Source organism: Pogoniulus pusillus, chromosome 27 (assembly GCF_015220805.1).
Source record: "Pogoniulus pusillus isolate bPogPus1 chromosome 27, bPogPus1.pri, whole genome shotgun sequence".
NCBI lineage: Eukaryota > Metazoa > Chordata > Aves > Piciformes > Lybiidae > Pogoniulus > Pogoniulus pusillus.
Genome location: NC_087290.1, coordinates 1306780 through 1331430, shown reverse-complemented (window position 1 = coordinate 1331430; position 24651 = coordinate 1306780). Strand labels below are relative to the sequence as shown.

The 24651-nt window shown below is 53.8% G+C and overlaps 1 protein-coding gene across 9 annotated transcripts in view; it reads right to left on the bottom strand.

Moving 5' to 3' along the window:
• The window catches only part of CUX1 (cut like homeobox 1), a 426690-nt gene that overhangs the window by 362144 nt on the left and 39895 nt on the right, over positions 1-24651 (bottom strand). For all 9 annotated transcript variants that reach the window (XM_064166481.1, XM_064166473.1, XM_064166478.1 and 6 more), the window contains exon 2: positions 399-509. In XM_064166481.1, coding sequence (XP_064022551.1) covers positions 399-509 — 111 coding nt within the window. The remainder of the gene's footprint in view (positions 1-398; positions 510-24651) is intronic.

Genomic DNA, 24651 nt, shown 5'->3' with positions numbered 1-24651 from the left:
TTGGCTGGGAACTGAGCACCTCTGAAGTGACTCCCTAGATGCAGGTGTGTTCTGGCAGTGAAACGCTGCTCTCCACATCTGGGTGCTACCTGAGTTTGGATTAGTGAACCAAAGCTTTTGCAGTTCTCCAGGCTTTAGCTTAGTACAAAGTTCAGAGCCCATCTGAAGGCTTCATACTTCCTCTAAACAACATCAATTCCTGCTTCATTATTTACAAGAGGCAAAGACTGCTGGAAGAGAAGGCAGCAAAGATAAGCACCTGAGCCAAGATGGAGTTAGACATGGAGAAAAGTCATGGAAACAAACAGGTAGGAGAGAAAAAAACCTCTCAAAACACTGAAGCAGAGCTAAGAGCAGAGGCTGCTGCAAGCAAGGCAGCAGGCAGCTGTTGTGCTTACCTCTGGAGTGTTTTTCTTGAACTCGCGGCTCTGCTCGATGAGCTTTTTCCTGGACTGCTCGCTCTCATCCTGCCGGTTGGCCAATATCGTTGCTGTGGCATCAAGCTCTCGCTGTCCAGATCGAAAACAAAACAACACCTCTGGTCAGAACGCTGTGTCTCACAGGAATGAAAAGCCTCATGTGTACAGCACAGATTGGGAGGGCGTGAAAGGGTCCTTCAATGATCCCTCGAGTCCAACACCCCTGCCAGAGCAGGGCACCCAGGGCAGGGCACAGAGGAACACATCCAGGTGGGTTTGAATGTCTCCAGAGAAAGAGACTCCACAGCACCCCTGGGCAGCCTGCTCCAGGCTCCAGCACCCTCACACTGACAAAGTTTCCCCTCCTGTTCCCTGGCACCTCCTCTGCTCCAGCTTGCCCCCAGTGCTCCTTGTGCTGCCCTTGGCCACCCCTGAGCAGAGCCTGGCTGCGTCCTGCCCACTCTGCCCTGCCCAGCTTCAGCACAGCACTGAGGGCAGCCCTCAGGCTGCTCTGCTGCCAGCTGCCAGCCCCAGCTGCCTCAGCCTTCCCACCATGGCACTGAGAACAGACAGACAGATGGACTGAAGGATACAGAACAAAGAGCCATGCTTCCAGAAACTGGACCTCCTGAATTGCATCAAGTCCAGGTCTACAACCTTCCAGATAGTATTTTCCACCCAAAACATAACCGTTTACCCCTAAATCATGCCTGGATTTGCCACAGCATTACACTGGGCAGCAGCTGTGGCCTAACCATTTGCAGGATACAGATCTCTGAGATGTCCAAGCCAGGTTTATTTCCACCTGCCTGCTTTTTAGGGATCCTGGACTCTACCTTTTGAGTTAATCTTGTTTTCATACAGTCTCTTAAATACAGGTTCAGTGACACTTCAGCCTAGTCTGGCTGCACTTCAGTCCCTCTTAATTTCACCTGACAGACCACACACAGCTCTGCCCTGGCACTGCAGTGCCCTGCTTTCATGCAAGCCTGTCTTTGTCTGAATACAACATTGTCTGCTCCTACTGCTGCAATCTATTCCTCTAAAACCCTTTGCAGGGACCTCCATTTCCTCCCCCAAACATCCTTTGTTAGCAGCTGAGGAATGCTAAACTATCTTCCAACAGCTTCTGCCAGGCTGAAGCAGAGGCTCAGGCCATGGCTTGGGTCCTCCAGGTGCATGATTCCCATTCCCAGTTTCTTTAGGGTGCTGGAGGCCTGGAGCAGGCTGCCCAGAGAGGTTGTGGAGTCAGCTCATGTGGAAAGCTTCCAGACCTCCCTGGGCACTGTGCTCCTGGGCAAGCTACTGTGGGTGCCCTGTCTGAGCAGGGGGTTGGACTGGATGATCCACAGAGATCAGACCATGCTGGGATTCTGTTGCCTATGTGGTGACCTCTGAGGATTATCTAGTGAAGCCTCCAGCACCCTCACAACAAACAACTTGCTCCTCCTCTGCACAGACAACCTCCTGCCTTCCATTTTGTGCCCCTTGCTGCCCCTTCTCCTGTCCTGGACACCACTGAGCAGAGTCTGGCCCCAGCCTCTTGCCCCACACAGCTCCTTCAGCTCTTGCTGAGCATTGCTCAGCTGCCCTCTGGGGCTGCTCTTCTGCAGGCTCTCAGCCCCAGGGCTCTCAGCCTTTGCCCCTCCCAGAGCTGCTCCAGGCCCCTCAGCAGCTTTGCAGCCTCCCCTGGACTCTCTGCAGCACTTCCCTGGCTCTCTGCAACTGGGGAGCCCAGAACTGGACACCACAGTGCAGCTGTGGCCTGCCTGGGGCAAAGTCACAGACTAGTGTCATCTCTTGACACCACCACACAAATCCCACTGCAGAAGTAAAGCAGAGTTGGTTACTACTGCATGGTCAGCACTAAACCTGTCCTGTGCAGTGGGTCACAGGCACCTGGCAGCAGAAGTTGGCAGTCAGCATGGGGGAACAATACAAGAAAAGAGTTCCTGTTTTTACAGTGCCTCAGCCAGCAGGAGCCTGCAGGACAGCTGCTAAAATCCCAGTTCTGGAAAGCCCAAGAAGGAAGGTGCAGCACCAGCAGAATCACACAAAATCAGTCAGGGTTGGAAGGGAGCACAAGGAGCAGCCAGTGCCAACCCCCTGCCATGCCCAGGGACACCCTACCCTAGAGCAGGCTGCACACAGCCTCAGCCAGCCTGGCCTCAAACACCTCCAGCCATGGGGCCTCAACCACCTCCCTGGGCAACCCAGTCCAGCCTCTCACCACTCTCCTGCTCAACAACTTCCTCCTCACCTCCAGCCTCACTCTCCCCACCTCCAGCTTTGCTCCATTCCCCCCACTCCTGACACTCCCTGACAGCCTCAAAAGTCCCTCCCCAGCTTTTTTGGAGCCCCCTTCAGATCCTGGCAGGCCACAAGAAGGTCCCCTGGGAGCCTCCTCTGCTCCAGCCTGCACAGCCCCAACTCTTTCAGTCTGTGCTCACAGCAGAGCTGCTGCAGCCTCTCAGCATCCTCCTGGCCCTGCTCTGGACACTCTCCAGCATCTCCACAGCCCTCTTGTCCCAGGGGCTCCAGAGCTGGATGCAGGACTCCAGGTGGGGTCTCAGCAGGGCACAGTAGAGGGGGAGAATCCCCTCCCTGGCCCTGCTGGCCACACTTCTGCTGCTGCAGCCCAGGCTCTGCTTGGCTCTCTGGGCTGCAAGTGCACACTGCTGGCTCCTGTGGAGCTTCTCCTCCACCAGCACCCCCAGGTCCCTCTGCTCAGGGCTGCTCTCCAGCCACTCACTGCCCAGCCTGCATTGGCGCTTGGCATTGCCTCGCCCCAGCTGCAGGACCTTGCCCTTGGTCTTGTTGCACCTCCTGAGCTTAGCTTGTGCCCAGCTCTGCAGCCTGTGCAGCTCCCTCTGGATGGATCCCTACTCTCCAGCCTGGCTGCTGCACCACACAGCTCGGTGTGGGCAGCAAACCTGCCGAGGCTGCACTCAGTGCCTCTGTCCATGGCACCCACAAAGATGTTGAACAAGTCTGGTCCCAGGAGTGATCCCTGAAGAACTCCTCTTTTCCCTGGCCTTCTCTTGGCCATGGAGCCATGATGCTTTCAGATACTCTGTAGAAAAGCCCAATCCCAAATTCTTTGCTCTATTTCTGTACAGGTCCATCCTGCAACTCACTCCAAGCGACTGGATGGATGCACCTGTGCTTGGCATGACTCCAGTTTGACCTCTGCAGGCAAAAGAAAAGCTTCCAACTCAGAAGGATCAATATCTCCCCCTCCTTTGGGATGATTATCATGACAGTAAGAGAACTTTTAAATAGTTTTTAATAACTATCTGGACCATGGTGATCTTAATCCTTGGAAATCAGCTAAATGTGACAAATGGAATTGCAGCTAAGGCAGCATGCTGGAGCCAGTGACCTAAATATTGCCACTGTAATGCTTTAAAAAACTCTCTATTTCTGTCTTGGATGGGGGAAAAAAAGAGAAACAGGGCAATATGTCCACCAGATCTTGGGCTGGAATTCTGCAACATATGTGAAATCTATTGCAGAAAAGTGGGAAATCCTGAACAGTTGGAGAAACCACATTTGAAATTCTTCCCAGCTAAGTTTATGCAAGAAAAAAGAGCAACAGAACCCAATGTGGTTAAGCAGTGCTCTGAGGAGCAGTGTAACGGCTAAGCAGAAGGCTCTGCACAAATATAAACAGTCTGCCAGGGCCAGCAGCTCGGGAGGCTCCCCTGGAAAGGGAAGCACTCATTTGAGGCAGGCAAAGCAAACACAAAGCATCAAGCAGGGGGAAGAGCCACCAAAGACTTTGCTGTGCACTGCACATGCCAAATCAGCACGGTGGGAAAAGGCCTCTAAGATGCAGCCCCATTGCAACCCAACTGCCACGGCCACTGAGCTAGCCTGAAATGCCACAGCCACAGCTTCTGGAACACCTCCAGGGACAGGACTCCAGCACCTCCTATGGGCAGTCTCTTCCAACCCCTGACCACTCTTGCAGCAAAGAAATCATTGCTTGTTTCCAACCTGACCCTTAACCCTGGCACAGCTTAAGCCCAGCTCCTCTTGTCCTATTGCCGCTTACTTGGGAGAAGAGACCAACACCAGCCTCACCTCACCCTCTTCTCAGGGTGCCACAGAGAGCAATGAGGGACCCCTCAGCCTCCTCTTCTCCAGACTAAACAACCCCAGCTCCCTCAGCTGCTCCTCGTCTGACACCCTCCAAACCCCTCACCAGTCTCACTGCCCTTCTCTGGACACCCTCCAGTCCCTCAGTGTCTGTCCTGCACTGTGGCACCCAGAACTGAACAGGTGCAAACCTTTAAAGACCAATCTTAGGAGGTAAGAATGAGAAAGACCTGATTAAAACTGAGCTCTTCCACATTCTGTGCTAAGGTGAAGAGTCAGGTGGCAAGTGAAGAACAATCTTCTCAGCCCCACTGCTTGCTGGGCACCAGTGCTGCAATGCACTTAACCACAGGCACCTCTCCAGTCCTTCAGGGATGGGCCTGAGAACTTCTCACCACAACAACATCTCCTCATGGGACATCTCAGGTGCAGACATGGCCAAGGAGAAATGCCAGCATGTGACCACACCAAACCGTGTGATGCTGTGGGCTGAAGTCCACCAGCTCAAGGTCTTGCCTGGCATTTCTCAACAACAGAGATAGCAAGATTCAAGCCCAGCTGAAGGGCAGCAGACAATCTAGCTCCATAGGTGAGCTCAGACACAAAAGGAGACACTCAGCTGCCAAACTATGTCATAATGAACAAGCCCCAAATCAAAAGCATTTGAAAAGACACCTTTTTTTCTCTTGGTTACTTGATCTCAACCCTGCAAAAGGCAAGAATCCTTTATTTAAACCTGATAATATGGGTGGGGAGACACTGGCACAGGTTGTCCAGGGAGGCTGTGGATCACAGAATCACAGAACGTGATCAAAGATCACGTTCTGTGATTCTGTGATCCACAGCCTCCCTGGAGGTGCTGAAGGCCAGGCTGGATGTAGCCTTGAGCAGCCAGTGCTGGTGGGAGGTGTCCATGAGGAGCGCTGAGATCTCAAATCTGGCTGCTACCCAGCACTCAAAGCCACGCACACTGCCCAAGCTGTGCAGCCACTCTGTGAGCAGCTCTTCACCCTACAGACAGACTGAATGGGAGAGTCAGAGTGCACCTAAAGAGGAGATCACAGCTCAGTACCATTCTCCACACCTCTGAAATCAAAGAGCTTCCAATGAAAAAGCAAAGAGAGCCCAGAGCTCAAAGAGGTAGCAGTAGTGACCTGCCTGAGAGGAAGGACTCAAGGCCTGGGAGCTTTAGCCCCACTGATCCAACACTGGCAACAAACTTTCTGCTCAGAAGCAGCCACCAAAATTAGCCCCTGCAAAGCAGGAGTCACACTTGGAGAGCAGGACAAGCAGGACAATTATCTCTCCCCTTGTCCCAGAGCCCCACACATCTGGGGCACACTTCACAAGCCACATTAAACTACAGATCCCTATCCAGGGTTCCTCCTCTGACCCAATTCATAGCACCACAGAATGGTCTGGGTTGGAAGGGACCTCCAAAGCTCATCCAATCCAACCCCCCTGCACTCAGCAGGGACAACCTCCATTAGATTGGGTTGCTCACAGCCTTATCCAGCCTCACCTTGAATATCTTCAGGGATAGGGCCTCAACCACCTCCCTGGGCAGCCTGCTGCAGTGTTCCAGCACCCTCCTGGTGCAGAACTTGTTCCTAACATCAGCTCATGTACTGGAGGTGGGAGGGAGGCAGTGGGGAAAGAGGAGGCAATAAAGTCTTCTGCTCTTAAGTACAGGAATCCTTAAAAGCAACCCTCAGAAAACAAACACTGAAAGGTTTATTTCATGCAGTACTGTTTGGGCTGGGACAGGGTTAATTTCCCCCCCAGTAGCTGTTCGGATCCGTGCTGGAGCCAGTGTGGATCACAGAGGGATGCTCCAGGTGCCACTGAGCAGCTCTTGCTCACACAGGGCCAAGGCCTTCTGTGCTCCTCACCCCTCCAGCAGCAGGCTGGGGCTGCACAAGGAGTTGGGAGGGACACAGCTGGGACAGCTGACAGCAACTGGCCCCAGGGAGCATCGAGCTCAGCCTGCAAAGCTGGGGGAAGAAGGGGGGAGGAGGAGGAGCTTTGGAGTGATGGTTTTTGTCTTCCCAGGTCACTGCTACCTGTGCTGGAGCCCAGCCCTGCTGGGGCTGGCTGAGCAGCTGCCTGCCGTGGTGGCTTGACTCCTGCTTTTGCTTTGCTTATGCAAGAGGCTTTTGCTTTAGCTATTAAAGTGTCTCTCACTCCAGCAGCTTTCTCACTGCTACTCCTCTAGCCCCAGTGGAGGGCTGTGTGGGGCTGATCTGCTGGGTTAGGAGGGTCAGTCTGCCACGCACTGAAACAACCAGTGTGGCATTTCCAGCCTCTCCTCAGCTGCCCAGGAGCTGGCCCTGATCATCCTGCCTGTCACCCGTGCCACACACCAGCATGGCATGGCTGTGCAGGGAACCCCAGCAGGAAAGCAGGACTGCCAAGAACACCTACCCAGCGCTGCCCTCCTGATTCCTGCTGCACTGCAGCAGTGCCCTGCTCAGGTGCTGCAGCATTACACAGATCATCCAGCTCCAACCCCCTGCCATGGGCAGGGACACCTTCCACCAGGGCAGGCTGCTCAAGGCCTCATCCAGCCTGGCTCTGAACACCTCCAGGGATGGAGCAGCCAAAGCCCCTCTGGGCAACCTGTTCCAGTGTCTCCCTACCCTCACTGTAGAGAATTTCTTCCTGGTCTCCAGTCTCAATCTCTCCTCTTCCAGCGCAAGGCTACTGCCTTTATCCTGTCACTACAAGCCCCTGTCAAAAGCTCACTTCCAGGCTTAGAGCCTCCACAATCTCTCTGGGCAACCTGTCTCAGCACCTCACCACCCTCATGGGGAAGAATTTCTTCCTAATGTTCCATCTAAATCATACAATCAAGCAGGTTGGAAGAGAGCTCCAAGCTCAGCCAGCCCAGCCTAGCACCCAGCCCTGCCCAACCAACCAGACCATGGCACTAAGTGCCCCAGCCAGGCTTGGCTTCAACACCTCCAGCCACACAGACTCCACCACCTCCCTGGGCAGCCCATTCCAATGCCAATCACTCTCTCTGACAACAACTTCCTCCTAACATCCAGCCTAGACATGCTCTGGCACAGCTTGAGGCTGTGTCCCCTTCTTCTGTTGCTGCTTGCCTGGCAGAAGAGACCAGCTTCTTCCAGTCTGAATCCATTACCCCTTGATCTGTCACTCCATGCCTAGGTCTAAAGTCCATCTCCAGCTCTCAGTGCTGTGTTTCCACAGAACTCTTACACTGGAGTGAGAAACACAGATCACAGCCTTGGAGCAGGCTGATTTTAGCTCTGGTCCTGGCCACAGTGGCTAGGCTGTGCCTTCAGAAGCCTGAAGCATGGATGCTGACAGGACATTGCCACCATAACCCTCATTTCATTTTGTCCAAGGACAGACACAAATCACAGCTGCAGGCAGACTGGCAATTTCCTAGCAGCACCAATTCCCCCCAGCTGTAGCTCCTGGGTAGTGAGGAGCTTTCCCTTTATCACCAAGCCAGGCTCCTCCATCCTCTGCTGCTGGAGGCAGTTTCCAGCACTCTGGGCTTTGTGCTCCTCCTCTCTCAGCTTTGTGTCTGTTGGATCCAGCTCAGCGCTCACTGGAGCTCTTCTGCCATGTTTAACTCCCTGTGCAAGGAAAACTCCTGGGAGCAGCAACACCACCAAAGCAGGAGCTTCGGGCAACAACTCCGCGAGAACAGCCTGGTGAAACTTCACCTTTCCCCAGCCGACACATGTGGTCTGGACCCTCCAGCCTGAGCCCCCCAGGGCTCAGCTGTTCTGAAGCCTACCTGCTGATCCAATAGCTCCAATGTGACAAACTGCTTCGCCAGCTTGGTCACAGAATCACTCACGTTGGAATAGACCTTCTAGATCACTGAGTCCAACCACTAACCCTACTCTGCCAAGTCCACCACTAAGCCAGATCCCCAGGCACCACCTCTGCAAAGCTTTTAAACACCTCCAGGGATGAGGACTCCACCACCTCCCTGGGCAGCCTGGGCCAGTGCCTGAGAGCCCCTTCAGTGATAACTTTTTTCCTCCTGTCCAGACTAAATCTCCCCTGGTGCAGCCTGAGGCCATTCCCTCTTGTTCTGTCATTTGTTACTTGGCAGAAGAGACCAACCCCCTCCTGCTGCAGTCTTCCAGCACCCTCCTGGTGCAGAACTTGTTCCTCACATCCAGTCTCGATCTGCTCTGCTCTCGTTTCAAACCACTGGCCCTGATCCTGTCCCTGCAGGCCTCTGCAAACAGTCTCTCTGCAGCCTTCTTGTAGCCCCCTTCAGGTACTGGAAGGCCACCCCAAGGTCTCCCTGGAGCCCTCTCTTCTCCATGCTGAGCCACCCCAGCTCCCTCAGTCTGAGGAGACCTCAGGAAGAAGTTTCTCCTCAGGACAAGGAGGTGGTGGCTGCCGTGCTGTAAAGCCCTCTGCACACCAACAACAGGAATGCAGCACCTCAGCAGCCACCATCTCCCTGCCTCACAACTCTAAAGCAAGTGCTGACAAATCCCAGAGCTACGAGCAGCAGGTTTGCATTGTAGACTCCTGGAGAAAACAGACAGAAGAGTCCATCACAAAGTCTAAGCACTAAACAAACCACGCTGATGAGGAAGCATTTTGCCATCTGGCAGACTGATGCAGCTACCTTTTGCACACAAAGTGAGTTGGGCAATGTCATGCACATTCCATTTCCCTTCACTGAAGTAAATCTGACTCCAAGTTTTTAAACAAGCTGTAACTGGAAGACATTTTCTGCTCTGTGCAGAGTCAATGTGTGGTGGCCACCACGGAAAGCAAAGAGCAAACAGGAAGAGAGGTGCTGATGCAGCCCTCGGTAGGATCCCTTAGCTGAAGGCTCTGAAGGAAACAGGAAAGAAAACATAAAGAAGAAAAAAAAAGAGACTCAGCTGTGGCTTGGTCTGTTCCCAGGAGCACCAGTCCTGGCCACAGACCCAGGCAGAGCTCATCGAACAGCCCTGCAGGAGGGGAAAGCCAGAACTGGCTGTGCAAAAGCAGCTGCTATCAGCATGAACCAGCACAGAGACCTCTGCCCAGGACCAAACATGCTGCGAGGGGAAAGGGCTGCCACAGCCACCACACTCCTGCCTGTCTTACTTCTACACCCCCAGCTGCAGGCCTGTCACAGAATGCCAGAGCCTGCCTGCCCAGCACCAAACACACTGCGAGGGGAAAGGGCTGCCACTGCCACAGCCACCACACTCCTGCCTGTCTTACTTCTACACCCCCAGCTGCAGGCTCGTCACAGAATGCCAGCAGGAGCCTGGCCAGAGCTATGAAGCCCTTAGTGCCAAAGGTCTGTAACTGAGGAGCTTTTCCTCTCACTCAGGGAAACGCTGCCTATTTGTCCAAAGCAGTGGTTTTCATCTCTGGGCACTAGCCATTCCCTCTTTCCACCCTGGCATTATTTATCCCTTCCTTTCCACTCTCCCCCTTCTTCTCCCCTGCCTTTCCCAAGCCCCAGGACCAAGCAGCAGCACCCGGCTGGGTCTCCATCGCTGCCAACAGCAGCACAGCACCGGAGATTACTCTGACTGCTCCTCAGAAACAAGGTTCTGCTTTCACTCATGGTTTCAGTCCTAACCCCATGGTTTCTCTCCTCCTCCTCATGTCCCTCAGCTTCTACACCAGACTGTTAGTCATCTCTCTCCCCACCAGGTCTACTCTCACCTCACCACTACCACCTCAGCAGTTCAGCATTGGCTTCCAGTGCTGGGCAAGCTAAAAACCACAGCTGGAGGTGTCAGTCAGAGCCCAGTAGCAGTCACTGCTCTGCAGCTCTGTGCTTGTTCCTCTCCCAGCACTATTCAAAGGTTCTCTCACCTCGATGCTCCACTCTCTGCACCGCAGTCCCTACAGCATTCTGGTGCTGGGCTCCCCAGTTGCAGAGAGCCAGGGAAGTGCTGGAGAGAGGCCAGGGGAGGCTGCAAAGCTGCTGAGGGGCCTGGAGCAGCTCTGGGAGGAGCAAAGGCTGAGAGCCCTGGGGCTGAGAGCCTGCAGAAGAGCAGCCCCAGAGGGCATCTGAGCAATGCTCAGCAAGAGCTGAAGAAGCTGGGGGTAGCAAGAGGCTGGGGCCAGACTCTTGGTGGTGGTGTCCAGGGACATGCCAAGGGGCAGCAAGGGGCACAAAGTGTCAGGCAGGAGGTTGGCTGTGTAGAGGAGGAGCAAGTTGTTTGCTGTGAGGGTGCTGGAGGCCTGGAGCAGGCTGCCCAGAGAGGCTGTGGAGTGTCCTTGTGTGGAGAGCTTCCAGCATCTCCTGGGCGTTGTGCTCCCAGGCAAGCCACTGTGGGTGCCTCTGGGCTTCGACTGGATGATCTCCAGAGGTCCCTTCCAACCTCACCATGCTGAGATTCTGGATTCTGTGACACCATCACCTTCCATTACCTCACCCCCAAAGACCTTGCAGTTTGATTTCAATAGCTGGCAGAGAAGCTGTCAGCAAACCACCTCCATCAGTTAGTTAACACTCTGCTGGGTTTCACATTTCAGTTTGTTCTATTTTTGAAGGACATAAATTTCCCAAATATTAAATGGAAATGTTTGCTGGGGAGAGAGCTCCTTCAGCTCTCAACAGGCAGCAGGTCCAGAGCCAGCCTGCTCAGCTCCCACCCTGGTGGGCACTGCTTACACCTTCCCTGCCTTCCCACACATCACACATGGATTTTGACACTGTTCCAAATAAGAGCCTGAAGCAGTTGCCTCAACGGCTACAAAAGCAAAAAGAAACAACCCAAAAATGTAATTTAAACCCTGCTGCAGTGAGGCTTCCCAGAAGGGAGGAGTGCAGGCAGCAAGGGTATGGCGTGAGGTGGCAGGAGTTGCTCCAACCCAGAGCCATCTGCTCGCCCACCACCTCCCCACGGCCAGCCAGGGGGTCCTGTCATAAGGGTCCACACCAAAGGCTTTCTCCACAGAACCAGAGAATGGCAGGGGTTGGAAGGGACCTCCAGAGAGCATTGAGTCCAAAGCCTCTGCCAAAGCAGGATCACCTAGGGCAGGACACACAGGAACAAAGCCATGCTCGTTTTGAAAGTCTCCCCACAAGGACACTCCACAGCCTCTCTGGGCAGCCTGCTCCAGGCCTCCAGCACCCTCACAACAAACAACTTTTTCCTCCTCTTCACATCCAACCTCCTGCCTGCCACTTTGTATGCCTTGCTGCCCCTTCTCCTGTCCCTGGGCACTACTCACAAGAACCTGGCCCCAGGCTCTTGCCCCCACAGCTCCTTCAGCTCCTGCTGAGCATTGCTCAGATGCCCTCTGGGGCTGCTCTCCTGCAGGCTCTCAGCCCCAGGGCTCTCAGCCTTTGCCCCTCCCAGAGCTGTTCCAGGCCCCTCAGCAGCTTTGCAGCCTCCCCTGGGCTCTCTCCAGCACTTCCCTGGCTCTCCTCAACTGGGGAGCCCAGAACTGAACCCAAGACTGAGTTTCTTCTCATGCTAAGGTGGACCCTCCTGGGTTCCAGGTTGTACCCTTTGTTCCTGGGCACTTTCACCCTGACACCCACCCCTCAGGTATTTATAGGCATTGATAAGGTCTCCACTCAGCCTTCTCTCCAGACAAAACAGCTCCAGGGCCCTCAGCCTTTCTTGAACATCTCTGCTATGGGGAAGGCCTAAGAGAACTGGAGCTGTGTAGTCTTGAGAGGAGAAGGTTGAGAGGGGATCTTTTAACATCCATGACCAAGTGAAGGTAGCTCATCGTGAGCACACCCATCAATTGCTCTGGAAGGGACTAAAAATGACTCAACTTCAGATTTGTGACTTGTGTAGCAGCTATGGGGTGGTGGAGAAAGAAACTACAGCTTCTGCCAAACCAAACACAGAGTGGGAAGCCAAAGGAAAGCCACTGCTGCTTGCAGGGACTCTGCCTAGGCAAGACACAAAGCCAAACATCTGCTGGACCTTCTATCTCCCCACTTCATCAAACACTGACCAAACTACAGCCTCTGCAGCTTTGCTGACCAGAGCTGTTACCACACCACAGCAGATAAATTAGCCCTGCTCTGAAGTGCTGGCAGAGAGCACAACAGCCACGCTGGCTTTCCTGCTCCTCTCTGCTTTTGTCACTGAAGACAGCAGCAGAGCATGGCAGGGCAGGTGGTCACAGAATCCCTGCACGGTGAGGATGGAAGGGACCTCTGGAGATCATCCAGTCCAAACCCCTGCTCCAGCAGGGCACCCACAGCAGCTTGCCCAGCAGCACAGTGCCCAGGGGGGCTGGAAGCTCTCCACACAAGGACACTCCACAGCCTCTCTGGGCAGCCTGCTCCAGGCCTCCAGCACCCTCACAACAAACATCCCGGGGGAGTGTCAAGCACTCCTCCCAGTGTCCCACCTGTCCCCTTTCCAGTCCTTCCTGTATCCACACCAGTGCCAGGACTGGGAAAGCTGCCTGTGGAAGCACAGTGAGAACTCAGTCTCAGCCTTCCTGCACTGCTGACCCCAGGTGCTGTGCTCAGGGAGAAGGGGCTCACACTGCCAGCACAGGCACTGACTTCATCTGAATCTCATCTCCAAGAAAGATCCAGGTCTGAAGCAGCATTTAAGAACTCTTTTAACCACGGACAACATAAAACTGAGTCTTAAAAAGAGTGGTTTATAGAACAGAAAGTTCGACCTAGAGCTCTGCTCCATCAGTTGAAGTCTTTAGTTCCTTTCCAGCCTGAGCTTCACTGCAGCATGCTCCTGCTTTAAGCAGACACACAGAGACACAGACTGGCATTCAGAACTTGCTGCACATGTTGCACCAATACATCAGAGTGATATATATATATATACACAAAGAGAGACAGAGTCCTGGTCCTGACTCTTGAAGTTAAGCTTTTTTGTTGGGTTTTGATTCTGAATGAAACCAAATTGAACAAATGAAAACAAACTCACAGAATTCACCCAAACCCTGACTACACCAAGAGATCCTCTGGACTAAGAGTCACAATTCCTGTTCCTCTGACAACAAATGTTGTGTTATTTTTTCCATTTAACCACTATGGACAGAGCAGATGTCCACCCTGAAGACCATCACTATAACTACTCAATAATCCTTCAGTTTTCAAATGCAATCACCAATCTGAAAGCCTCTTAAGCTTTGGACACAAAATATTTACCAAACAGACTGAAAAAGCAACCTAAAAATAGTTTTACAACCACAGTCAAACCTTGAGGGAGGTGAAAGAATTACCCTGGGCTTCAATGATGCAACACCTCAAGACTGCCTCCTTTCCCATGTTTCTGGCTGTTGCAGAAGAGGTGCAGTAGATGTCCTGCCATGCGTATCACAAACAAGGTTTGACTGCACCAAGGCTTTTGGCACCACCATAACATCCTCCTGAGGAGCTCAGAACGTTAAAATCGGCTGAAGGAGAGAGCTCAGAGTTGTGATCAGCAGCACAGAGTCCAGTCTGGAGCTTGTGGTGTTCCCCTAGAGACAGGACTGGGTAAACTCTTGTTCAAATTCTTCATCAGTGATTTGGATGAAGAGGAGGAGTAGACCCTCGGGCAGTTTGCTGCTGGTCCCAGACTGGGAGCAGAGGCTGACACCCCTCAGGCTGTGCTGCCGTTCAGCCAGACCTGGGCAGGCTGCAGAGCTGGGCAGAAGGAACCTCATGGAGCTCCCCGAGGGCAAGTGCAGGGTCCTGGCCCTGAGGAGGAACAACCTCCTGCAGCAGGACAGCTGAGGGGGGACCTGCTGGGAAGCAGCTGCAAGGAGAAGGAGCTGGGAGTGCTGGGGGACAGCAAGTGCCCATGGGGCAGCAATGTGCCCTGGGGGGCTTGAAAAAGTGTGGCCAAGACGCTGAGGGAGGTCCTCCTCCCCCTCTATCCTGCCCGAAGGAGGCTACCTGTGAAGTCCTGTCTCCAGCTGTGGAGTGCTCAGCTGAAGTGAGACAGAGAACTACTGTCCAGCGACCCCCGAAACTACAGTTAATTTCCCCTCCCCTTCCACCGCTGACCAATGGACACACTTAAGCCCCAGCATGCTCCTTCCGAGGAGCAAGGACCACCAGAGAAGAGCTGCGTCCTGCTCCACGGTGCAGCTCACAGCCCGGGGGGCACGGGCCAGGGACCGCAGGGTTCGGCAGAGGAAGCTGGCAGGGAACTTGCGTTAAGAAATGAGCAGCAGCAACGAGAAGACCAGCAGCAGCTTTAGTGCAGCTGAAGCTGTTGTCTGATAAACAGTTCCAGCAGGAAGGGCATTTGGCAGAGAGCTGTCAGCACAGGGTCCTTGACTCCGGACGAAGGCGCTTCCTCCTCGCCCGGGGCTGGCTGGCTCTGGGCATGCCCCAAGGTTTGTGCTTCTCCCATGAAGGGAAGAACACAGCTCTCAGAGCAGCTGCCTGCACACCCCATTGGTGCATGCTTTCTCAAAAACATAATGAGGGATATAAATAGGGAAAAGAAAGCAACGTTTGCTTTATTTAGGTTTTTGCTACTACTGAGGTCCCACGTTGGCCTCTCGGTATTCCTTCAGATCCAAAGCCCAAAGCGTGACTCAGCTTGGCAGGACAACACAGGACAGCAGGAGCGTGCGGCTGGGGCTCAGCACCGCCAGCACGCAGCACGTGTTGGGACAGTTAAAGAGAGGAGCAGGGTCTGCAGCCTTGCAGAAGGAGCGGCAGAGGCATTAGTAATGGATCGAGGGGACTGAAGCTCAGCACAAGGCACCACACCGCACGGCCAGCTCACGCCCAGCGGCAGAGGCGGCGGAATGCAGAACACCTTCTCCAGCGAGGTGTTTCCCAACAGCACACTGCAGGACTTCGGTAAGCTGGTTTTCTGGGACATGAAAAGCAATTAAAAGCATTGACTCACAGAGCAAAATTAGCTGATGGATGGTCACAAGGAGGCTGGCCTGAAGCTGACAGCAAGCAGGTAACAGAACGTAACAGGCTTAGTGCGAAGGCTGCTGCAGGCTCGCCTGGAACCACTGCTCCTGGCCCTCTACAGAGCTGTTAACAAGCACTGTCCATGTTGTACAATGTGGTGGAACACCAACACCTGCGAGCATACCCTGGGGAGCTCCAAGTAGCCCAGGATGCATGAAGAAGGTGTGGCCAGTAGGGCAAGAGAGGGTCTCCTTCCCCTCTACTCTGCCCTAGTCAAGCCAGTTCTGGAGTCCTATGCTCATTTCTGGACTCCCCAACTCAGGAGAAACAGGGATCTGCTGGAGACAGTCCAGGGGAGGCTGCAGAGCTGCTGAGGGGCCTGGAGCAGCTCTGGGAGCAGCAAAGGCTGAGAGCCCTGGGGCTGAGAGCCTGCAGAAGAGCAGCCCCAGAGGGCAGCTGAGCAATGCTCAGCAAGAGCTGAAGCAGCTGTGGGGGGCAAGAGCCTGGGGCCAGACTCCTGTCAGTGGTGCCCAGAGACAGGCCAAGGGGCAGCAAGGGGCACAAAGTGTCAGGCAGGAGGTTGGCTGTGCAGAGGAGGAGCAAGTTGTTTGCTGTGAGGGTGCTGGAGGCCTGGAGCAGGCTGCCCAGAGAGGCTGTGGAGTGTCCTTGTGTGGAGAGCTTCCAACCCCCCTGGCACTGTGCTGCTGGGCAAGCTGCAGTGGGTACCCATGCACCAAAGGACCCTTCCAACCCCACTCTGATGAGATTCTCTGATGCTCTGAACTGTTTACCAGGAATTACTACGAAGTCCTCCTAAAACGCTACATTACCAGAGGTATCATTAAAACCTTTCCAGAGGGCTGCAGACCTCACTTTAGAACCACTAAAAGGCGATGCCTACACCAGGAGAGCATCAAACTGTGGACATTCAACGTCCCCTTGTCCCACGAACACAACTAAGGCAGACAGTACACACCTACAACTCTTTTCAGACATACAAAACTTCTTTGGTGTTAACGTGCAGAGCTCCCCCACTATCCACTGCAACAAACCACACTGAGACAAAACGAGCAGCTTCAGCTGCAGCGGCAGCCTGGCTATGACACTGTGTCACCAACAGATCCCTAATTTGGGCTATCAAACACAATTTCAGTTCCTTGCGCTTCGGAGCAGCAAACCCAGTTCTGTGCAGGCTCTGTTTGCAAGCCTCCGTGCGGAATGCAGCTGTCTCAATCACTGCTGATTGTCTGTTAATTAGCTCAGTTTTACAAGCTGATGGCACAGATTACTCCCTCCTCTCCCCAGCACAGAAGGAAACTACACACAGAGGGTGATGTGCATTGCGGCTTCCAGGCAGTTTGGGGGCCGGGTGATCAGAACTGTTTGAGTTGGAAAAACACTCTAAGGTCACCCAGACCAACCACCAACTCAACAACATCACCACGGCCATGTCCCCAGGTGCCATGGCCATGGGAACACCTCCAGGGATGGGGACTCCACCACCTTCTCCTTCTTGACACCCACCCTTCAGCTATTCATGGACATTAATAAGACCATTTCCTCGATGGCATAAACACTTAAATGCACCAGGGAAAAGCCACTTTTGACCACGATCCTGGCTTTCCAAAGTTTTATTCTGACACTTCCTTGGGATTTTTTGTTCCTGTTCCCCTCTGCAAGCCACCTCACCCACTCAGTCTTGGGGGCACCCAGCTGGCCTCAGCGTTTCACCACCAAACAAGCCATCTTTGCAGCATCTAAGCTACACTTGCTAAGAGAAGGGCTTGAGTAGCACTGCTCCAGCACTCAGAGCCTCCTCTGCCGCCGTGTGTCAGGGCACAGACAACCCTGAGAAGGTTCACCACCGCTCCTCCTTGAACCGGTGCCACTCTCTTGGCTGCCTGATGTTGCAACATCCGAGCTGCATCATTTCCCAGCCGGGGCTGAGGCAGAGCAGTGTGAGAAACCCTGCACCGCTGCCATGTGCTGCCGTGGCCAGAGGCAGGGCTGCAGGCTCCACTGCAACCCAGACAGGAACATCAGAGTCCTATTAGAGGAGAATAATTGGGAAGGGGATGGCTGGATGCTATTTGATGTTCCACTGCAAATTAAGCATTATCAGTAAGCCCTCGGAATTGTTTCCCACAGTGTTTCTGGTTACATTAGTGCTGTGCCTATAAATCAGCCTTTAATCCTCGTGCCTCATGAGCAGGATTCTGCAGATGCAGATGAAAATCTCCAAAGGCTGTACCAGACTTTCCTCCATCTCTGTCAGTGCTCAGTGGGACACATGCTCCAGAGCTCACCTTGCATGGATTTGCTGGGGGGTGAACTGAAAACCGACAGCACACATTTGGGGAAAAGCAATGCATGTAACAGCCTCCCAGCATGGGGGGGCTGCAAAGGACCTCTGGGGATCATCCAGTCCAACCTCCTGCTCAAGCAGGGCACCCACAGCAGCTTGTCCAGGAGGCTTTGGAAGCTCTCCACATAAGGACACTCCACAACCTCTCCAGGCAGCCTGTTCCAAGGCATCATGACACCAGTGAAGTTTCTCCTGTTCAGATGAAACCTCCTGGGCTCCAGTTAGAGCCCACTGCCTCTTGTCTGTCCCTGGGCACCACTGACAAGAGTCTGGCCACAGCCTCTTGCCCCCCACAGCTCCTTTAGCTCTTGCTGCGTATTGCTCAGATGCCCTCCGGGGCTGCTCTTTCCCAGACACAGCAGCCCCAGGGCTCTCAGCCCTTGTTCCTCACAGAGCTGCTCCAGGCCCCTCAGCAGCTTTGTAGCCCTTGTATCGTTTACTTCCTCAGGGAACCACCACCAAAGCAGCTACAAAGCAAAGCAGGCACCTTCTCACACTGTCTTGCTTGTGTAGAACCCCACTTGCTTTGTTTCTCTCTCCTGCTTTGTATTTTATACAATGCTAGACGGATCACGCTGTGAAAAGTTACCTGGGCAAGCAGGGAAGCAGCCCTGCTCTGTGGCTGGCTGTGACTCCTGAAGCAGTGCAGGTTCTTCTGTGCTGCAGTAGTAGGCACAGCAAAAATAACCAACAACTGAAGTGGAAATAAACGCAGCAGGCAGCCACCTCCCTGCCTACCTATTCAGGGGGATTGCAGTAATCCCTGTCCTGTCCCTTCACCAGCAGGTCTAGAAGCTATTTAGAGAAACAATGCAGAAGGTCTCTTCTCTTGGTCCTCCTGCAGTCCTCCTTCCCCTCGTGCTTCCAGCCAGCCCTTTGTGCCTGCTTCTGCATTTTACTACTTCCTTTGCACAGCAGGGCTGAGCCCAGCTTCTTAAGCCTTTACACAAAGCGCCCTAAATATTCATCCCCAAAAGAATGACAGACTTGCACCTCACCACGGCTGTTAGCTGCTGTCCTTTAGCAGATGTCTAAGGTAAGCAGAATGCTCTGTAGCTAATGCATTCAGCCCTGGACTGCCGAAGCTAGTGAACCCGAGGTATAGCTCCATCACTTATTTACTGCAGCTCCAAAGCATTTCAGATTCTAAGCTGAATATGTATTTCACACAGTACCAAAACTTTTAAATATCCACAGGAAGATTTCATTTTTATAGGCAATAAACATTAAATCTAAAGGACTGGAACATAAAAAGTGTTTTAATACCACATAAATCACCTTTCCCTAGACAGAATAAATCTCTGAAGGTTTTAAGGACTGCAATATAAATTTTTATGGCAAATTATCTACACAGAAATTACTTGCATGAGATGCACTTTCCCTTCTCCTCCTCATTTGCATAGTGCTGACAATCTTCTCAATCACAACGTTCAATCCAATTTGCAAAGTCCAGATCACAATGCACAGCAATGCCAGGCTAAACGCTGGGTGGTTCCTCCCTCCTCTTCCCTCATCAAGACTTTTCTGACTCCCTCCTACAAACACAGAAGAGGCAACAAGGCTAACAGATAAAAACTAAAGCTCAGTTGGATAGCTGCATGCTCTTTCAAAAGAATCTGTCAGCTTTCCACACGCAGGAGCCCTGCTACCAGCCCTGGCTGCTACAAGGGGCTTATTTCATGCTATGAGCCCTTCAGAGCAAAAGCTAACAAGTCTTAGCTGGAGAGGTGGAATTGAGCAGCAATGGCCAGAATTCTTCTTCGGGAGAAAACTTCAGAAGAGAGAAGTTCATTGCAAAGGTGCTACAGCACTGGGACGTTGTGATAGGAAGGGGCTCTCCATCCATGGGGACTCCCTGTGCTCAGCAGAGCTGCCAGTGTAGGCGACAGCTCCTTTTGGGCCAGGGCCTTAGGCCAGAGGCATGCTGGAGGTCCCCCCCATGCAGTGCATCCACGACGGCAGGATTCTCCCTTTGATACCTACAAAGGGGACTGACTGTAAGGAGAAGACCTCCTCGGCCAGGCTGCTACGTGGCTCTGACTTCCAGCTAACCAGTTCATAATCATAGGAGGGGAGAGGCTGATAACCATGCAGGGTGAAACAGTAAGGATCACTCCTGAGAGCTTCTGCCCTGGCCTGTCAGCAGAAACGCTTCCTCACAGCTGGTGCAGAGCCACACTGGAGCGGTGGCATTCCCCAGCCTCCAAAGCAGACACCCTCCCAGGACAGGCACTGCAGAGGTGTGGTGCACCACTGCTACCAAAAATACTTTGGGTTATTCACCATTTCATTACAGCAAAAATGTGCTGACAAGGGTTCTCAGAGAAAGGGCCAGAATTAGCTCCTGGAAAACCTCTGTTGCCTTGGAGTCAAGCCTGGGACGTGCCTGGGGCCTCACCGAGTCCTCCCCTCGAGGGAAGTCAGCATAAAGACAGCGTTAAAGCACCTGAGGAACAGCAAAGCCCCAACAAAAATACATAAACCCAAACAAAATCATAGCTAAAAAGGAAAAGAGGAAGCAGGAAAACGAGCTGAGAATAGTACTGTGCCGTTTGCAGTGTCCATTTCCCTTCCAAGAGATTTCCAGGGCTTCTGCTCCACCAACCAAATTAAGATACCTCAGCAGAGGAAGAAACACAAAGTCGGTTCCCAGACGGTTTCCTACGCTTGGGAGCTATTTACTTAAGGAGCACCGTGCCTGGACGCAGCGAGCTCAGCGGCAGCGCCGGGGAAGGCTCTCCTGCAGCGTGTGCCCGCCGGAGCGCTGCCAGCGCCGCTGCCCAGCCCCGACCCGCTGGACGCTGCTGCTGGAGCCGGGAGGGAGAAGCCCACCGAAGCCCACAAAACTCAGTGGCTTGCAAAAGTAAAGACTCCAGGGCTGTCGGCAGAGTTTTGGCCATTGCGAGAGGGCTTCTGCTCTCTCTCAGAGGGAGTGCAGTGGCACCAAGCTTTCCTCCACCGGCGTTCACAAGCTCCTACTGCTCTCCTGAATCATCTCTGAATCTAGAGGATGGGATATTATTTTCTTCTTGCTGCTCTTCCCACTTGTACAAGTCACAAAACCCATTAACATTTTCAGTGATTAATGCTAATACTTGAGGAAAAAAAGCCAGCTAAGAAACGCTGTAACAAGCTCGGGGCAGCCAAGAAGTGCTTCTCCAGACCCCACAGAACGCATCTCGCTGCAGAAAACCGAGCAGGGACTCCGCATCGCTGTGCTCCAGCACTCGGCTTCATGCTTCTCTCCTCCCCCTTCCCCACAAGGAATACTGTGCAAATTTGACAAACCCTTTTATTTCCCTCACCACAGAAAACACAACACTTCCATAGACCACCTCCTGTCGGAGCTCCCCTTTTAGCGGGGAAAGCAAAAGGGAGGGGAAAGCTTTTGGGCTTTCTCTGCCCACAGTCTTGAGCAGCTCAGTTGCCCACAGCTGCCTTGGATTCTTCTTTTCAGTATTTTGATTGGGGCCTGCAACAGAGGAGTTCCAAACACCCCACGATCACACTGACTGCCACTTGAGACCCACAGCTCTGCAAGGAGGAGTATCAAGATGGGCTCACCCAGCTCTACATTTGGTATAAAAGCACAGGGATGAGCTTAATGCACGGCAGCAAGAACCAAGACTTGCTCTCAAGTCAGGCTGATGAACTTGATCCTGCTGGAAGCAAGTGGAAAGTCTGAGTCAAGCTGTGGCTGTTTTCCCAACCAGAATATTCAGCCCTAAACTCTGAGAAGCCCAACTATGTCTTTTATAGGATATTTATCTATGAGTCAGCAGATCACAGACTGGAAGGCCAGACATTCTGCTTCCCACTCCAGCATTTAGTCATTCCACCAGGAGAGCCCAGGAAGAACTTGCTGGAGGGGGTTGCAGTGGTACTTTTCAGGAAACAAACAAAGGGAAGGGCTGGAGAACCTCCCCTGTGGGGACAGACAGAGTTGGAGCTGTTCAGCCTGAAGAAGAGGCTCCAGGGAGACCTTAGAGCAGACTCCCAGCATCTGAAGGGGCTCCAGGAGAGCTGGGGAGGGTTGGGAGTGACAGAACAAGGGACAATAGCTTTGAGCTAGGAGAGGAGATTGAAAGTGGAGATGAGGAAGAAATTCCTGACAGTGAGGGTAGGGAGACACTGGCACAGGTTGCCCAGGGAGGCTGTGGCTGCCCCCTCCCCAGAGGCCTTCAAGGCCAGGCTGGATGAGACCTTGAGCAACCTGGGCTGGTGGAGGTGTCCCTGTCTGTTGCAGGGAGGTTGGAAATGGATGAGCTTCAAGGTCCTTTTCAACCCAACCTCTGCTGTGATTCTATGAAAAGAAGGAAAAGAGCAACCCTGAAGCTAGCAAACAGAGACATTCCAACAGGATGGAGTGACCCGAATGTCAAGGCAAGCCACACTTGCTGCTTTGGGGTGGGATGGAGGGCATCTTGAAAAGAACCACCTCTACAAGATTATGGGCTTGGAGTCAGCCCCTGTGGGCTAACGCATCCAACCAAAGGATAAGGAAATTCCTTGGAAAATGAGTCACTCTCAAGATGAAAAGAAACCTGAAGCAAGTTTGGTCAGAACGGGCCCCTCAAGCCCCCAGAGTCAGGACAGCCAGTGAGCACAAGCTGCCCTGGGCAGCTGCACTCCATCACACCAGCCTCTCTCCTCACATAAAGCCACACAACCTTCTTTTGCCTGGGCTTCAGCGAGCGGCAGCACCGCAGATCCACAGAGCACTGTACAGCCTGCGAGGACCTGGTGACAGGAGGAGGCTCGGAGAGCTCAGCACTTTGGGAAAGAAACTACTGGAGTTTGCTGACTGATGGAGTCAAAGTTGTAGACATTTCAACTCCATTGCTACCCAAAAGTATCACAAACCTACCTCTGCCCACAGGCACCGAGCAGCAGCTGAGGCTGGCTCCTGGAGACTGCCTGCAGTATGTGTGTGCCACATGCACTGGGATGGACAGGTGGGATTGGAGGGACCAGGGTTTGGACTTGGTTTGTTCTACACAGTCTTGTGCAAAGTGTACTCCAGCAAGTCTGTTACTGGAGTGTGAGGTCTGGACTGGGCAATGTGGGCACAGAAGGATGTGACAGAATTTCAACACCTCCTCAGTAAGGTAAGGTGGCCCTTGGTGGAAAGCTGTAACCCGAATCTAAACCACAAGGCGTTCCTGGGTGATACTAACAAGACCACAGCACCTGCTATCAAGTCCCATGAGTGCCCCCACAGCTACAGAGAAACCTCAGATCAACCTGTAAAACAGTCTTTCCCTTCTGGGTAGAGGTCAGCCCCAGAGCTAAGTGACTTCTGCAGACTTTGCCCTCAAGGGATGGCGCAGACACAGAGCAGAAGACACCAAGATCCATGGCACTGGCAGCAATGCGTATCAGAGGACTCTGCTAGGCAGAGCCTCAAACACAGTGCCCCAAGGAGAAAATCAGATTTTTACTGCAGCTCCACCTGCTCTCCGAACACCAAACCGCACCAAGCTTGGCAGTGACATCGATTCCCAGCCAGGACACTGGGGGACGTGCAGGCAATTCAGCTGGCTTGGGAAGATGTGCTCAGCCACATGATCAAACCACATCATTCCCATTCAAATCAGTGCGACTTTTCCTCTGGCAGATGTTCTCCTGCATGCATCAGCTAAACCAGAACATCCTCTGGTTCTGAAGAGCAACCCAAACGCTTCATCTACACACCAGGCACTTCCCAAACCTCACCTAACACCACAGACCCAGCAAAGACACCCTGCAGTCTCCCTGGCACAGCTATGTCTTTTTGATATAACATCTGCAGCTCCAGAGGAGGCCACAAAGATGATCAGAGGCTGGAAGTCTCCCCTGTGAGGACAGGCTGAGAGAGCTGTTCAGCCTGGAGAAAAGGCTGCCAGGAGACTTTAGAGTAGCTTTCCAGTGTCTGAAGGAGCTACAGGAGAGCTGGGGAGGGACTTTGGACAAGGGCTGGGAGTGCCAGGAGGAGGGAGAATGGCTTTGAACTGGGAGAGGGGAGAGCGAGAGTGGAGGAAGAAATTCTTGACAGAGTGGGCAGGCACTGGCACAGGCTGCCCAGGGAGGCTGTGGCTGTCCCCTCCCTGGAGGTGTTCAAGGCCAGGCTGGATGAGACTTTGATGAACCTGTGCTGGAGGGAGGTGTCCCTGCCCCTGGCAGGGAGTTGGAGCTGGATGAGCTCTGAGGTCCCTTCCAGCCCAACCCATGCTGTGAATGCAGACGAGCAGCTCTCGGTGAGACCCCGAAGGCAGCGCTGGGCACCTTTACAACACGTTACCAGCCACAGAACCCCTCCTGCCACAGCGGGGCCGTGCTCCGTCCTCTGCCATCTGCCACTGCCGGGCTGCCTGCTCCGGCAGCAGCGAGGCCGAGCCCTGGGCCAGGCTCAACCCTAGGTGGCAGTGCTCGGCGCTGCTCCTGCCTCGGCCCGGCGCAGCCAGAGGCGGGCGCGGAAGGCTCAGCCCCTGCGCGGCCGCGGAGCGGCTGCACGGCCGACAGAGCGCCCCCGCGGCGCTGCGCAGGGCGGCCGAGAGCAGCCCCTTCCAGGGACACCTCCGCGCTGCCGCAGCCAGCGCTGCCCGCACCCGCGAATCGCAGCGCATCAGCGGGTGGAAGGCACCTCCAGAGCTCAGGTCCAACCCCCTTGCCAAAGCAGGACCCCCCAGGGCAGGTCACACAGGACACACGCAGGAGGCTGTGCAAGGTCTGCAGCGCAGCAGAGCCTCTCCGGGCAGCCTCCTCACAGTGACAAAGATTTCTCCTTAGGTTGTGGCTGAGTTTCCATCCGCTGCCCCTTGTCCCATCCCTGCAGAGCCTGGCCCCAGCCCCCCAACAGCCCTTCGGGTATTTGCAGACGTTGATAAGGTCCTTCTCAGCCTTCCCTTCCCCAGAGTGAACAGCCCAAGCCTCTCATCCCTACTCACAAGAGAGATGCCCCAGTC